At 38.3% G+C, this 17105-nt stretch overlaps 1 protein-coding gene across 16 annotated transcripts in view; it reads left to right on the top strand.

Annotated features, from left to right (window-relative positions):
* The window catches only part of nrxn3b (neurexin 3b), a 383656-nt gene that overhangs the window by 13096 nt on the left and 353455 nt on the right, over positions 1 to 17105 (top strand). For 10 of the 16 annotated variants that reach the window (XR_003672980.1, XM_028440207.1, XM_028440206.1 and 7 more), the window contains exons 3-5: positions 128 to 145; positions 465 to 491; positions 3035 to 3046. Coding sequence is in view for 15 of the 16 variants with exons in the window: in XM_028440207.1 (XP_028296008.1) it covers positions 128 to 145; positions 465 to 491; positions 3035 to 3046 (57 nt within the window). In the remaining variant the exon portion in view is untranslated. The remainder of the gene's footprint in view (positions 1 to 127; positions 146 to 464; positions 492 to 3034; positions 3047 to 17105) is intronic. The other 6 variants (XM_028440215.1, XM_028440211.1, XM_028440213.1 and 3 more) reach the window with 2 other exon arrangements.

Below are 17105 nucleotides of genomic sequence, written 5' to 3'. Positions count from 1 at the left end.
ACACAACGATTCAAAGTGTGGATTTTTTTTTTTGCATGTTAGATTCACATGCAAAATAAACCGATGTGTGTTGCTAATGCAATGCTTCTCTTTGCTTTCTCTCTTTTTTTCTCTGATCACACACCAGCAGTCCAGAGAAAACCAGGTGAGTCTAATGAAGAGGTAGATTCATCCTCAAATTCACATGTTGGAAAAAAAAAAAAAAAAACCACAACAAACACTTTGTGAGGAATATAATTAACTTATCTTACAGCACATAGGCTTTATAGCTATACACTGCTCTCTTTGTAATTCACTTGTTTCAACAGAAAGCTTTCAGTGCTCATTGAAAAGCTTTGCATTTTAGTGTGACTGCCATGCTTCGCTTTCACGCAAAGCATGCATCCGTGAGAATACAGCTACAGTATTGGTGTGTTGTTCTTATTCCTTCTCTCTTCCTGTCTGTTTTGATTTGTCTCTTCAAGGCTTGGCACACCTGAAGGCAGAGCAAGGTACTCTTCTTTTTTATTCACTCCAGAGGTCGACTGTTTTTTTTTTTTTTTTTGTTTTTATCTTCACTCCCCCAGTGGCTTGGTTTTCGGCGTGAACTTTATTTGTGTGCCTTCGTTACCTGTCTGTGTGCATTTGTGTGTTGCAGTGATGCTGCTGCAGAGAAGTGGGTGGGTTATACTTTGTGGATGTGTGTTGCCTTGGAGGGGGAGGGGGAAGGGTTGGGGGGGTGGGGGGGTGAGTTTGCATGGCAGTGTAGCATGTCTCACATCTCACCTTGGTCTCAACCTCCCTGTGTGTCTGCTGTAGTGCGTCGGCCCAGGTTTCTGTGTATTACATAATTGTTTAGCTATTCTCAGTTCCACAGCAAACATGCAGTGACACGGTCCACTGTTGGGGGGGGCAGGGTGAAGCAGGAGGATGGATGAGTGGAAAAAGGAATTGTGATGACAGTATAGAAACTTAGGGGGGTGGAAAGCTCTCACCAAGAAACGTAATATTAATGATTACCTGAATAAAAAGATTTACAATAAATATATAAAAACAGTGATAGGAGTTTCCGTTTACTCAATTATTAACAAAGGTAATAAAACTATTGGTAATATTATATGTCTATGTATACATAGTCTATTCTGAATGTCATTTAGGTCAGTGGTTCTCAACCTTTCCAAAATAAAGGTGTCAGAGACCAGGGACCCCCACTGCACCTGAAGGTGGTTGAACACAGACATGAACATTGAAGAACAATCATGTGGAGACAAGGTCCATCCATAAAATCAGCAAAATGATGGTTCATTGTTGTATAAATCTGTGATAACCACATTTATTTATTTATCTGAATAATATCCACTGTTATCCAAAATGCATTATTTGCACCATAGGATATAGTCATCCTAAAGATGCAAATCCTTGTTTTAATCAGACCACAGAAATTGGTTAAAAGTTGGAAATTAGAGTGGAGAAAAAGTGGTAAAAATGGTTCAAAGTGTCAATATTGGCTTAAAAGTGGCAGAAGAAGTAGAAACGATTAATTTCAACTTGCAAATAATGGGCATTACAAATTCTGAATGTGGTTAACTTGGCAACAACAAGCATGAAATATGGTGAAAAAGGTCAAACGTGTCAATAATGGGTCGATGTTAGGTGGGGAAAAGTGGTGGAAAGAGTTTAAAAGTGCCGAAAATGTCTAGAAAGTGGAAAAAATGTGCGGAAAAGGCATTGCAATTTGATGGAGAAATGTCAGAAATGGGAGTAATGTAGCAAAAATGCATTAAAAAGGGCAAAAATAGGGCAAGAAAAAGTGATGAAAAAAAGTTAAAATATCTCAAGTTGGTCAAATTTAAAAAAAATATAATCTTCCACTGTCTCACGACCCCAAGGTTGAGAACCACTGGTTTACGTGCTTGCGTTGGAGTCCTATCAAGGTTATTCAAATATCACATTGCATAGTAAACCCTCAAGTTGTTACATTGCAAACATTCAAAGAAAAATAACCTGCACATAATTACTAAAATAGTCAATTTATGAATTCTAATAATTCCTACATCTTTTTGGCCTGTGGGAGAAAACAGAATATCCCAAATGGAATATTGCAGGAGAACATTTAAACTACATCGAAGACAAGGTGTGGGTCAGAGTACATGTGCTAACACTGCTAACTAGCTTCTTGTTAGCAGTGTTATTCTTAGCATCACAGACAAACTCGACAAAAGCTTCCATTTTTATTTTAGATTACATTTTTTAACATTCAGAATTGTATTTATAGTAGATATTATTACATGATGCACAACACTAGCCACATGTTTTAGTTGTATCGTTGCTAATCATACGTTTAACGTCACAACGTGTTGTTGTTGGTTTTGCTAAATGCTATTTACTTTGGGAAGTTTCATCAAGATGTGAGATTATAAAGCATTATTTTCCACACACATATGAGGACCTAAGCTGATCAAAAATAAGAATTTATAGATATTTCTAACAATGTGGCCGGGCTCACATGCCATTGATGTTATGTAACTATACTAAATCTATTTAATGGCAGGATTATCTGGGACAAACTATTTTTCGAAATAGAACTGCATCAAAAATAAAATGTGTTTCACTGTTTAGGCATTTCTTAGGGTGGATGTTAAGAAGTATTTAGTGCAGTCCGCATGAATATGGTCAAGAGAAATTTGTCTAGCAGATCTCTAAAGGTAGCTTCTTTGCCCAGATTTTACGAATGTTTCTGAGTGAGACTCACATTCAAACTGTTTTTGTAATACTGAAGTGTTATATTTTGCATCTTAACCAGGTCATGGTTTTCTTTTCATCCAAACTTCTAAGATCAGGTCTTTGGTGCGTGTTGGGCGCTGCCTGTGTTCATGTCCTTCCCTTTTCATGATCTCCATAGTGCTTGCACTCACTTATCCTTTGTCTTTAGTCTTATATGACAGTATAAAAAGTTAAACCTCACTCTTTTCTGTCTTTTTCCGGTGCCTTGCCTGGGATGACACTCTTCTTTCCTTTACTTCTGTGAATCCTCTCGTCTCTTCAAAAACTCTAGGTAGAAACAAAGGTAACCCCTTTTTTCATTGTCTTCCATTGCTTTTTCATAATTTTATCTGAACTGCTAGAGCTGGGCGTGTGTTTTACGGAAATCAAATGGCAGCAAGTACTGTACATAATTTATTACGTGTATTTATGTGTTCATTCGTGTGTTTGGGAAGTGAATGTACAAACCAAGGGACTTGATGCCTTCTCACTAACGAACACAAGCATTAGCGGTTACTGTTGCATGAGGGATTGGTTGAATGACCATTGAAACGACTAGAGATGGAAAGAAACGCAGTGAATATTACTGTGATTGACACTGTTGGGAGCGTTATTTATTTATTTTTGGCAAAGGATCAATCCTTGTCTTTGTAGCAGACAAGTGTTAAAAAAAGATCATCTGCGCCTTGACAGCCTTAGGTCTGTTGGAGAAACAGCTAATTGGTACATTTGCCCTCGCATTTGTCTAAAGTATCCGTCGTTGCTTTGTGTTTCAGTCATGCAGACACAATCTTCATTATTCATTTATCAGAGCCATGTGGTGCCCTTGCTTGTAGCTGTATTTGGTTATACACATGTTATAGTATGTTGTGTTTCATTTGTGTGTCCCCTATAGCTTGATCTTGATTGATATCTGATTAAAGAACATTCTGTGATTCGGAACATGTACCCTATCTGTGGCAGATGCGTGTTTTCACTAAGACTGGCCCTTTGCAATGAAAGAAAGAAAGGAAGAAGGAAAGAAAGAAAAGATGCCCTTGCCATCTTGCATAACACCCTGGTAAAAGACTGAAGTTGAATGTTCCAGACAAGTCGGCATCCAATGACCAAAATCTGATAAGACACACTTGTGACATTTGACTTCTAATGTTTTCAGGGGTATAGGTTTGTTGGTAAACCAAACGCTTGTCTGTGGTGAAGTCACCAAGGCTGTTAAGGTGTAAATTTCTTTAAATCCATCAATCAGGCCAGTATGACCTCTCACAGCCTCTGCTGGATCAGCTTCCACATAGTGGGAGAATATGACACTCAGGATGTGAATACCACGTAATCGCACATACCGATGTAATGCAATGTCCTCTTTAGCCTTGGAAGTGATTCTGGGTTACTTCTATAGGCATTAAGCTGTCATCAAGGGAAACGCGCCATAATCCTTGGCTCAAGCCGCCTTTACCTACTAGTCATTGAATGGTTTCTATTCTGGGGAGGAGCATTGTGACCGACCAGTTAATGAATGTTATATGATGGTTTCCAGCGAAGATACATATTATCTACAATGCAGTGGCGGCTGCTGGTCTTTCATGCAGGGGAAGCTCAGTTTCTGCCTACTTCAGAAAATGTATCTGTTTATTTAAATGTGAATTCTAGTAGAATTCACATTTTGTTGTCAACAACTATTTGTAGATTATCACGCACGCACGCGCGTAGCTGCTGCGCGCTGGAGTGTGAGTGTTTGGTGAAAAGTCTCACAACACAAGCAGTAACAGTCTCCACAAACACCAAAAACAGACACTAGGTTTGTCAGAAGTTAATTCGCTATGAGAGGATCAGCAAAGTCTCCGTGTCAACACAGAGCAACGGACTGAAATATTTGAAAAACCCGCCTGTGTGCTTACAACGTCATACTCTCTGATTGGCTCATTTCGCTGTCAATCAAAATTGAATTAGCCTGAGACAGATCATCCAATCATCATCCATTATTCCAGCGTCCGGAACAGACAGATCCAGCCCACTGCTCCATAGACCTCCTGTGAAGCCCGGCGTCCGATGGGCGGGACTAAGTGCGTCATAACCGAGCATTTATCCAATGAGCGTCTAGTTTGACTGCAGTGGATCAACCCATAAATCCTCTCCCATTGAAGTCAATTGAAGCTGAACTTCACCACTGTTTATTAACACTGTGACGCTGCGGTAATGAATGAAGAACGTCACGCTGTCACTGTCAGTTTCCTGTTATAAGAAGCTGATTCTGAACTAAACATACATGTGTTCTGTCATATATTTAGTCAATGAAATGTACACACAACACTACATATTTGACCACTGATTTTAGGGGAAGCTGAGGTTCCCTTGTAGTCTTAAAGCATCCGCCACTGCTACAATGTAATAATGACAATAATAATAGTAATACAGCAATAATCCCCTTGTGAAATCCAGAATTTAGACTTAATAGATCCCAGTGAAGAGTCGATTTTAAGTCAATTATTGAGGCCATTTAATCCATTTTTGTCTAATAATAGTGAAAAAAAAAAAAAAAAAAGATTTCAAAAGAAACATACACAGAAAAGGAAAGCTGACATTATGTAACATTTCACATGTATTATTGTAAAACACAAAGACGTGATGCGTAAAACGAAGAAAAGAAGCCCTACAGCAGGTCCCTGTGCTTTTAGATTCATGTCTCTGCACTCGTGTGTGTGTGTGTGTGTGTGTGTGTGTGTGTGTGTGTGTGTGTGCTGTGAATGGCATCATGGTCGGAGGGGAAAACAGATGAGAGACTTGGACCAAGCGAAAAAAAGATGAGAAATAGTGAGGAAGGTAAGAGGAAAAACAAAAGAGCAAAAAAGGGAGAAAATGATGGCGGAAGATGAAGTGAGCATGGCGAACATGTCAGTTCAGCGAGGCCGAAGTATTTATAATAGAAAATATGGAGCATCTTGTCAACCTACTACTGAAATCTAGGTGGGATGCCACAAGTATCCTGAGCTTGTTACAAAGTTTTTCTCCCCCTGCGTTGAGAGAAGACCTGATTGTCTTTGGCTCACAGACATATAGTCATAGACACACAACTAATTCTCATGACTCAGCCCTGGCAGTTGATCAACATCTGGACTCCAGTTAACAACTTTTCCCCCAGTTGACAAAAATCTACTCCTGGCTATAAAAAAACAAGTACAAATCTTGTTTCTGTCCAAGGTAATAAAAAAGGGTGTTGGAGATGTTAAATTTATGTTTTTTTAGTTTTTCTGTCATTAAGAAACCAAAGGGCACATTTGATAAATCCCAGCAGCAATTATTAATAGCAGTTAGAGATGGTATTTCGGATAATAGCGTGCCTCAATGTCGACCAGTTAATGAGGGTCAAATCATAAAAGCTGGATGGTAATTATTCAGTAGAGCTTCTCGACATTTCAAATCGAGACAGGAGGTGTTGAATTCAATCACGGTTTTTAACATACCACATTAATGGTTGAGTAAAACTATATTGTCTTACCGTATTTCTAAAACTTTGTAAAAAGTACGGAGTTTGGTCCATGATACAAAGTGAAAACCGCCGGAAAAACATAAATCATTGGGTAAAGCAGTTAGATTTCAAGTATCTGAACGAGAGGCTTTTGGTAAATTCTGAGTAAAGTATTTACAGATTTACAGAAGTACAATACTGGTCCTGGACATTATCATTATGAAGGGAAGAAACAATATTAGAGGTGTAACAATACACAAAAATCACGGTTCGATACGTACCTCAGTTTTGGAACAAAATGCAAAACATAAATTTGCTTGTTGGTTATTTGAAACTTTTGTAAACCAACAATGTATTCAACATTATACAGAGATGAAAATAAAGTTAAAAAAAAAATACAATACTATTGTAAAGTGCTGCCTGGTAATAATGTTCTCAAACAAAAAATACAATAAATATTATGGAAATAAGCTCACAGCTTGTTAAAAGCTTTTATACGCTGCTATAAAGACATTAAAGACATTTGTTATAGCTTTGGCCAGATCTGAATTGCTTGGCCGAGGCTGCTTGAAGTCAGCTGCGTTTGCACTGAGGACGTTTTCTTTCTTGTCGCAGTGATATTCGCACTCGGGTGGCGCCGTTTCAAATGAGTTAACATGTTCATCGTGTTCCCGGAAACATACTTGATCTCGGCTGAACAATGTCGGCACACTGCCCTCGTTTTATCCACTTGTCTTTCCCCGTTGCAGTATTTCGCCCGAAAGCCGGAGTGTTCCCAAGCAGGAGACTTTAGCGACAGGGGAGGGTCCTCCAGCTCTGGTTGCTCGCTAGCGTTAGCCATGACGTACACGGGCTGCACATGTAGCTGCAGGCGGAAGTAAACACACGCAACTTCCGTTCCGTTCCGGGAACTCAACCGTGCACAACCCTGTCCTGTACCGAAACGGTTCAATACAAACACATGTATTGTTACACCCTTAAACATTATACTTCTAAGAAAGTCAGTTAATATTGTAAATATATTTAAAACCACTATCAAATTCTAAAAAGTAAAAGTAGTCAAAATCAAATATGATGACTGAGTTGATACTTACATTCAATTTGAAAAAACTAGGACTAACTAAATTAAAGTTAGAATTGATTGACAGAATACACATTATACATTTAAAAAAAGAAAATTAAGTACACAATCATTTTATATGACGACGTTGAAGATGAAATTGAAAGCTGCATCAGTTGTAGACCAAGGAGAGATTTTTCAGTTAATCATTGTAAATTGTTTACTTTCTACTTGAAATCTGTTGTCGTTGTGATTAAAAGGCTTTACTCAAGTAGTCCAATTATTTAGATCGAATCAAGTCCATCCCATTAAAATGAACACGGCGGGACCTGCTCTCGAGTACACTGATTGAAATGCTTCCTCTGCACATTTTATGCTAACATAGCACAGGCAATCAAATAAAGTACAATGACTCCTCCTTGCTTGGTGCACATGAAAGACCACATTGTGACATCATTATTTTCCTCTGTGTCTCCCATCAGAGATGTGCGATCATCGGTAAATGAAAGGTTAACTGAATGTCAGAGACAAGAGTACAAAGGCAGAGTCTCAAGGGCAACTTCACATGGATTTCACAGAGCACGGCTGTGTAAAGATGACACTTTATTTTTTTATATTATACAATGTGTCTTATTCTTCTTTCTTTTAATACATTAAATTCAAATTCAGTAGATAAATCAGTAACCTGTGCTACGACAAGTCCTTGCACCTTTAGTGGATTTATTCAGTGTAAAAGTAGTGGTGCCAGTTACATTTAAGCAGGGGGGAGTTTTTTTTTTTTACTTTTGAATGCTGCATTGCCATATTGGCCAGTCCCCAGTGCAAACCTTTGTCAGTGGTTCTCTTCAGAGAGCTAGAGTTAGAGTGCTTGGAAAGAGGGGAAAGTGAGAGGAGGAGCTTTGCCTCAGTCTAATCCCTCTGCTTGAAGGCTTAACATGGAGAACTTCCTCTCCACTTTCACTAATTATCTCATCAAAGTACTAATGGAAAGTTCCATCAGACAAGGCTATTATTTGGCTTGAAGCCTCTGTTATTCCTATTTTTGTACCCTTTCTTATTTTGTACACACTTTCACCTGCCAGCCATAACATCAGGAGTCCTGAAGGGTGTTGTGAAAAACACAGATTTCCTTTTTTTTTATCATGTGCTATTTAAAAATGTAAGAGAATATTCAGTTTTTAGCAGGAGGTGTCAGAAACGTTACCAACGAGGATAAATGGCTTGTCACAACCAGGCGTTAATAGCAATGTCACTTTTTGATCCTTTGATGTCGGCTTTTCACCCACTAACAGTGAACGTGAGTTGGGTTTAGATTGTGGTGAGATAGGTTTTATGCTACGGATAGTGTGTTGTTGCAATAGTATCGAGATCGAAGGCTTATTAATGCAAATGCAAAATGAAGGCTGAGCTTTGTAGTCATACTTTAGAGTAGTTCAAACTGATAGAAAGGTGTCAGGACGTGCAGTTGTAGCATATCTTCTGACTAGGAAATATTTTGTGTTGGGGAGATATGGCGATCAAGGGAAAGTGGGTTCCTTCTGATTTGTTCAATTTTGGTTCCTCAGGTCCCGACTCATCATTATCTCATTGATTGCCAATACCAGAGAATTAGGCCCTATTTACACAACGTTTTGCTTCTGTTTCCGTTTTTGTTTCCAAAAAGTTTTGCGTTCACACGGCAATAATTCCAAAATGATCTCTGTTTACATAAGACCGCGGGAAGCATCAACAACAATGTGGTAAACCTGTCAGGCCAATAGATGGCAGTGTTGTTTTGCAATTAACCAAAATAAGAGACACTTCCGCCAAAGACAAGTATGAGTAAAGATCTAACCGGACCTACAAAGTTAGACCTGGCCTGGCATGAGACCAACAGAATATGGCCCGAACCCAAATAAAGCCGATCTATCTTTGCTGCTTGACATTATTCTCATACGTGTAAACTAAAAAGTCCCGTTTTCAAGCATCAAAACGCAACAAAACTTTTGCGTTCTCGTGTAAACGGGGCCTTAAACTCAGCCTTCCGCGTCATTAACGTCAACCACTCGTCATAAAGAGCCTTTGCCACTTGGCTAGTAATTTACAGTTGTATGTAGGGAGCAGTACAAGCACTTTTCTCCCAGTGCAAGTAAGTATGCATACAATATACTGACGAACTACACTGAGGTTATACTGACTCCGAGGGGTTAGCGTTATGCATCCTCACTTCCATTTTCTTCAGGAAATGCAAATCATATAGTTGTATACACATTAAGATGTAAATGTTGGTATTTCTTTCAGTTATCTCGCTGCCGTTCTTTCGTTTTTTGTCTGCTTTTGTGCCAATTTCCTTCCTCTTCACTGTTTTAGTCAGTCTTTCCAACCTGCTTCCTCACTCACCTTCTCTCCCTCTGACGTGAGCTGAAACAGCTGAAGGGTTGTGAATACCATGATCAGCACATCAAGATCTAAATAGTAGTTCTTGTCTCACCACAGGTGTTGACTATTAATGTGTCTGTTTTTTTAGGAAAGTTGATGATTGTCGGTTGTGTAAATCTGTTAATCAAGGCTTTTGAAAAGTTGAAGGAAGCTCTTTCAGGGAGTGATTCTTTAACTTTTTCCTGCTGAGTCACTCCTTTTTGTAGATAAGAAACAGGAAATTAACTTCCGTGTTCCGCCGTGTACGGAGACAACCTCTAATGTCACTCTTGCAAAGCCAATTTAAAGCTTGTGGAAATCTCCGTCCTCTGCTTGCAAACCTGGATCTTTGGAGGTTTGATTTTTTTAATTTTTTATTTTTTTAACGATCATGTGGTTTCCACTGCTTTTTTCTGTTACCCCTTTGGTTTCCAAATTGAGAGCACCAGCTGGTACATATTGGCCCTGGCAAGTGTTTGACTGTGCTGTTGATGAACAGTTATTAATGGCCAGACGCTCACCCAAAAGTCCAATTTAACTTTGCCTCTCCTCATTACTCTGACAGGAAACTAAAGTTCTCAATATAAATACAAAATCAAGCAAATGAATGGAGGGCATTGGTCAAATTGATTCTCCAGCTGACCAGATGCTACTGAAGCGGTCAAGTACGAGCTGCAGATACAGACCTTCACTGTGTTACTAGATCTGCATTCTCACAGTCTCTGCAAAGTTGCCAATTAGTTATTTTTTAATAATCTTTACCATGGGCTGATGAATCAGTTTCAGCTCTTAGCCTACACTAAGAGTAATGATTGAAAACCCATTGTTTTCTGTAGTAGTGTTTCTCAAGCCTTTTTGGCTCAAGTACCCCTGTTCTTATATTTCTGAATCTTTGTTCGACTACAAGATTTTGCTCAGAAAACAACTATAGAGCATAATGATGGAATGAATGAGTGATAACACACATTTTAAATAATCTCATTTTGTAAAAAAAGTGGAATGAAACAGTATTTAGTGCCTCCTGAATAGATTTATTTTTATAGTTTTTATCATTTCAGGTCATCTCCTGCCAAGACTGAGGCTTGTATTTTAAATTCATGTTTTAATCAAGACAATTTACATCATCACTATTATGATTATTATCTTTAACTAAAAAAACAAACATTATAAAAGCCCATATTTTTTTAATGCTTTCATTTGTACATTTTCCACACTCTCTTTTTCTCTCAAGTACCCCCTGTAGTGCCATCGCGCACCCCTAGGGGTACACATACCATACCCCAATTTGGGAAACACTGTTCCATGGCACTGGTCTTGCATGACATCACACAACAGTGCCATTTAAGGTCATCAAAGTTATATTTTTTTTGCTAAAGGATACTCGTATAGTGCCTTCACCATTTAAAATGTGTTTGTTTCTCCAGGTCAGTAGGTGGCAGTAGGGAGATTAATAGGCCTTTAATGTGAGGTAAATGCTTTGATGTGAAAGTATAGCAAACAATAATTTATTGGGGGATAAAATTACCAAAAGTGAAAAAAAACCCTTCGTTTTTAATAAGGTTTACTTGACTTATTCATCATTCCCTCGTCTGTTTCTGCACTCTTGTTGAACTCAGTTACTCTGCCTCTGTTTTCCTTTTCCTTTACATTATTTTCTCATCTTTCTATGCAACTTGTTTTTCTTTGGGCCATTTCCTCTATCTCTGTTTCCCCTTGATGAGTCGGAGGAAAACATTGTCGGCGACGTTGCACAACTCCTACCTTGAAAGGAACTCGCCGAGGCCAACGTGACAATAACGTGTCACATCTCACTTCCTGTCTTTCCTTTTCACTCTCCTTTTTGGCCTTGTGCTCTCTTTCACTCCTGTCCTGTTCACTCTTTCTGCCGCTGCTGACCTCTGGGATCAACCGAGCAAAACTGATTCCCACTTATTCACGGATCATGAGTGCGTCAGCGGTTACGCAACACGTAGCAAGAGAGAGAGTGAGACAGAATGCATGCAAGTATGTAACTGGCATTGAAGCTCTCTTCAATAAACAAATACATAGAATTATGAATATGTTTGCACACAGTCTTTAGAGCGGGGTGCTTGGCTTTGCAAATATAAAATCTGCTTAGTTTTTAAACAGTAGGAAAACTGCCACTTCATTCCGTAAATGATAAATGCATAGTGCCAGATAGCTAAATGATTCATTGTCACTGTCGTTTTTAAAGCCTGTCAATTTCTAATGACGACCCTCACATTTGAACCCCAGTAAGGTAAACATTGGTTTAGCTTCAAGAAATTTGGCAGGCAACACTACGTTTAAATCTAATACGTAGCAGCAGTGTTACATTTGCCTAAAATTCTCTGGAATGCTGCGTATTGCCCGTGAAGCACCAGGGATTCTGTAAGCAGGATTTATGCAAGAAACTGGGTTAAGATGTAGCTTGAAGGGCTGCATTGTGAGAGTCGCACAGGAAGGCTTAGCGATACATGGGAGCGGGTGTGTTTGTGCGAAGGGGGTGACATGTGTAGATGTGATGGCTGCAGCCATGCATAGATGTTCACACCAGGGAGAGAGTAAACAAACATGGCAGCAGAATGGTTGGAAATGTGGCGGCCACTGTCGGAGCACCGCCGTGTCTCGCTACACTCGTCCTCTCATTTGTCTCTATTTTCATTCCTACTTTATCTCTGTTAGACTTTTTTTTGTTTTTAAAGCATTGTTCTTCTTTGCGTTCTCGTTTCTTAATCTCAGGAAAACACTTCAGTTTTTTTACTTCATGTAAACAATGTGATCACCAAAATAAAAAATAAGTCTTTGGTCATGCTTCATTGTTGTCCACTTTTAGTTTGTTTATCACACACACAGATGATAGAAATATTCTCCATCCATTGAAAAGTATTCCCTCCTGTTGATTGTTAATCCTGTTCTTCACTGTAAAGTTTTTCCAAAGAGTTAAGCTAAAAAACAAGCATCTGTCAAAGAGCAAACAAAGAAGCAGGGTCACTACTATCTCTATATCGATGTGTTTGGCTACTTGGTTCGAAACAGTTTATAGCAACTAGAGGAAGATAATAATATCAACTGTAAAAATAAAAAATAATAAAATCCTAATTTTGGAACAGCTCTTTCACAGTGAAAGTGACGTAGAGGATGACAAGACTGGGAAGAGGACTTTATAGTGAATAAACCCAAATATGTTACAAAAGAGGAGATAAAAATAAGTAAATATGTTTATTAAAGGTGGGGGGGGTCCTCAACATTCATCAATATGGTTAATGTGCACACCAAGTTAGAAAATATTTGGGTGAAAGATTTTTAAGCTACACTCACTCTAAAACTGAAAGTTTGGCCTGATGGCGGCGCTAGAGGGCAGGTCAAGGTTTCATTATCAAAGGGTTAGTTATGTATTCAAAAATCAACAAAGTGCCTGACGCAAAACATTTTTGGAAAATCAAGTTCTGAAGACAAATGTCCCTGGGGTCAGATTGAAAATGTGATAACAGAAGGGTTAAGAACAGAAATATTGTATACATCTGTTAATCTATTGTAATAATTACACTTCAAATGTACACATTTTAGGATGTTTTTAGCAGTTTTAGTACAGGTTTAGTCAAAATTACATTAAAAAACAAAATATTCTAGCACCATTAATGATATGCATTTGCTCTCATGTATAGTGATCATTCTGCAGCAGATCGACGTGGGTTTTACTTTAAACTACAGATTCCTTACCATCTAGTTCCCTCTTTATTTTTGTGCTTCTCTCCTTCTTGTCGGCCTTGTCGTTCTGTCGGATCCGTGAATGTGTCGCGTTCTGAAGCTTTCACTTCTCCTGCGTCTAATATCGCTCTGCACTGCTCGTGTCTGACAGACTCACAGCCTTATCCTGATTTATTTTATGTGTCAATGTGAGCACTTTGTACGATGATGTTTTTTTTTTTTTGCCAGGGTAACATTTCGATGTTCTGACACACACATAAAAAAAGGTGCTGTGAGACTTTGACCTGTGAATCTTGATAAAGACGGTGAGCACTCAAGGTGGGAGAAAAATAGCCAAAGGTAATAGAAAACGTTGCTGTGACTAAAATTACATTTGTGTTACAAAGTAAGTGGTATGAAATGGGAGGGGGAGGGGGAGGCAGAGTCTTGTGAGGTGAAAAGTGGGAAGTGTTATTGGATCTCTACATTAAAGCAATAAATATTCTAACAGATTCAATGATATTGCATGACTTAATTCTCAGGAGAACCTACGCCGTATCAACATTGGTAAGGTCTCATTCATATTTTACAACAAGAACCTATACAGATCCTTGATATAGAAACAGTTATTACAATCTCATCCAATTCAATAACTTAATAAAAATTCTCCCAAATGTTCTTTAATCAACTTTTCGCCTTTTTGTGATTCAAAAGTGCCCCAATGTATGATTTTTTTTTACATTAGCTTTTTGTTATAAGATATTGTCCAACAACTAATTTCCAGTTTCCGGTATTAATCGATACTAGTATAAACACAGACCCCCCCGCCCAGCTTAATTTTAGGTCACACTATCTATATCCAAGAAATTAACACATGAAGCGTACTTTTAATGCGATGCCATACTGGATGTATTCCACACAAAACATTTACCTGACTTATTCAACTTCAGTTCTCAAACAAGAGCACACATTGGCTTTTCAATATTGTTGAAAAAGAAAGAAAAAAAAAGGCAAATATCTAAAGATGATATCGACCATCCCTAATTATAACAAACCCAAACCATGTCTTTAAGCCCCAACCACTCACAGTAAGAGATGAGAGAAGCCACGTAGCGGGCAAACGCCCCGGCTCCGACTGAGCCATTATGCAGATGACATGCTAATGAAGTCATTGGATTTGATTGTGCTTAGGGTGCGCTGCACTGTGGAAGGATAATCAAGCGTTAAGCAGCGCGTGCCGCTCCTTGCAGAGTGCAGTTGTGCTACATGTTCACTGTTGAGATTGAAAAAAAAAGAGGTTTTAATTTACATTTACTTAATGTTAGATACTCAGAATTGTACAATAATGACTAATGATATTGTTCAAGTGAATTGTGGTCTTATATTTGACCTATAAAGGGATTACGATAATGATTAGTTGTACAATGTTTCAAAATCTTGTAATAATAAATCTTTTTTATATTAGATGTAGGTTATTTCATATTCACACAAGTGTACTAACTCCTTTGATTATTTCTATCAACTTGAACTCTGAGGGGCAGATTCACAAAAGGTTTAGTGTTAGTATTAAAATGTGTGCAAATGTCACTCCACACACTAATAAGGAGTACAAAGCCCAGGGGATCAGCGCGTCAGAATCCACCCTCATTCCATTTAGTGCGTTTCCCTCTAATGAATATGCATAGTAGGCGTATCTCCCAGGGGGAGCCAAAATTTGGGAGGAGGAAATGCAAATAAATTAATGCAGGAGATGCAATGTGATTCATGAAATCTGAAACTGTTTGCGGTGATTGTTTTCGGACGGAAACGCAGTTGACAGTAAACACAGCAGAGATGGAAATAGGGCTCCAGTTGTGTGTGTGTGTCAGATACGTCAGCTGTCAGCCTCTGTTTGATAGCACACAACCAGTCTTGTGTATTCTTCTGAAAAGGGTGTCCACCAGCCGGTATGTTGTAACATTTCTGTCCTGGATTGTCGGTACTCCTATTTGTGCAATCAACAATGCCACACAATGACATTGTGTTGTTTTTAGACGAAAACAAAAGTGTTTCAATCGCGTGCCGATGCTAGTACAATGCCATTCTCCGGTTGTTTTGCACCGAGCCTGCGTGCGCTTGCACCTAATTTAGTATGCATACATCACATGAAATGGGTCTATAGTTTTTTGTTTTTTTTAAACCAGTCAAAAAAAATTAACTAGTAATTTACTTCGTACCTGACCTGAGTGTGATCCCTATGAATATGTCCTGAATGTGTTGGAGTAGAAAACAACATAGGGCTGTGTGATACACCATATATATCCAGATTTTCACATATGCATCATAGAATAAAACCATATTTTATGTATATTGATTAAGTGTGCTTGAAAACTAGATTTCAGAGTTGCTTATAGAGGTGAAAGTAATGTATTACACATACTCACGATACTGTAATTACTTGGTTTTATGGGTACTTGTACTTTTCTGACTATATTTCTAAGTAACTAGTAACTTTTAGTTTGAGTACTATTTAATTGAGTTACTTTTTTCTTGTATCAGAGTATTTTATGCATAACTTACTTGTACTTATACTTGAGTACAATTTCAATCAAGTACTTTTACTTGCGTAGGATATATCAGTACTATTTAAACCTGTGGTTGCTTATTTACCTATTTTTTCTCCAACTGTCTGCCTAACACACAAACACCTCTCTTACGGTAGCTGCCTCTCTCCCTCGCCCTCACTCACTAGATTTGTAGAGACAACACGGTGACGAACACAGACGACAACTGTGTGTTTGTCAGTGTCTGATGTACAGCAGAAAACCATGAAAATCACCAGAGAAATTCAAAAATAAGTTCTTACTAATGGTTCGACCAAGACTTGCATAACATTGACATAAGGTACAATAGGATTTGTGTGTTAAACTGCTACTTCAACCCAGACTGTGAAATCCTTCCAGTTTCCTGCCAAGAAACACGCCACACTACAGAACTCACTCGTTGTCCCTTATCAGAAAAAAAAGCCAAAAGTGGCATCACAAGGTGATAATATGCAGCTGGCTGGTAATAATTACACCTGTGTCACATTTTGACGCAGAATCACCTTATTCTAAGACTTAACATTAACATAGCGGCTAAATATATCGTTTACACCTATTATTGGTTAATATTACCCAGCCATAATACAACATACTACTCTCTTGGTTAGAATAAATTAGTGTAAATTATGAATGAATGCATTGATAAGTTGTAATTAATCCAAGTTTGCAATATTTTTTTTTACTTTACTGTTAATTAAATAGCATCTTAGAGTGATTATTTTATCATATTAGACCTGATCTTCTTAGAATAACCCTCCTATTATCCTTGGGGTCAATTTGACCCTATTTAATATTCATTAGAGATGTCCCGATACAACCTTTTTACTTCACAATACCGATATTGCAGCCTTGAGTATTGGTCCCACACCAGGAGGGAGATGACCGGAAATTATAAAAACTATAGAAATAAATCTATTCAGGAGGCACTAAATACTCTATAGTTGTTTTTTTTTCATATAATTCTGAGCAAAATGTTGTAGTCGGAGAAAGGGGGGTACAGTACTTAGATTCAGAAGTCAGTATAACTCTCAATATAACCCCTCAGAGTTAGTAAAACTTTCATTATAACCCCTCAGAGTCATTATAACTCTCAATATAACCACTCAGAGTCAGTAAAACTTTCATTATAACCCCTCAGAGTCATTATAACTCTCAATATTACCCCTCAGAG

This window comes from Gouania willdenowi, chromosome 24, assembly GCF_900634775.1.
Source record: "Gouania willdenowi chromosome 24, fGouWil2.1, whole genome shotgun sequence".
Classification (NCBI taxonomy): Eukaryota; Metazoa; Chordata; class Actinopteri; order Blenniiformes; family Gobiesocidae; genus Gouania; species Gouania willdenowi.
Note: the sequence above shows the minus strand (reverse complement) of the source record. Positions and strands in the feature narration are given on the sequence as shown.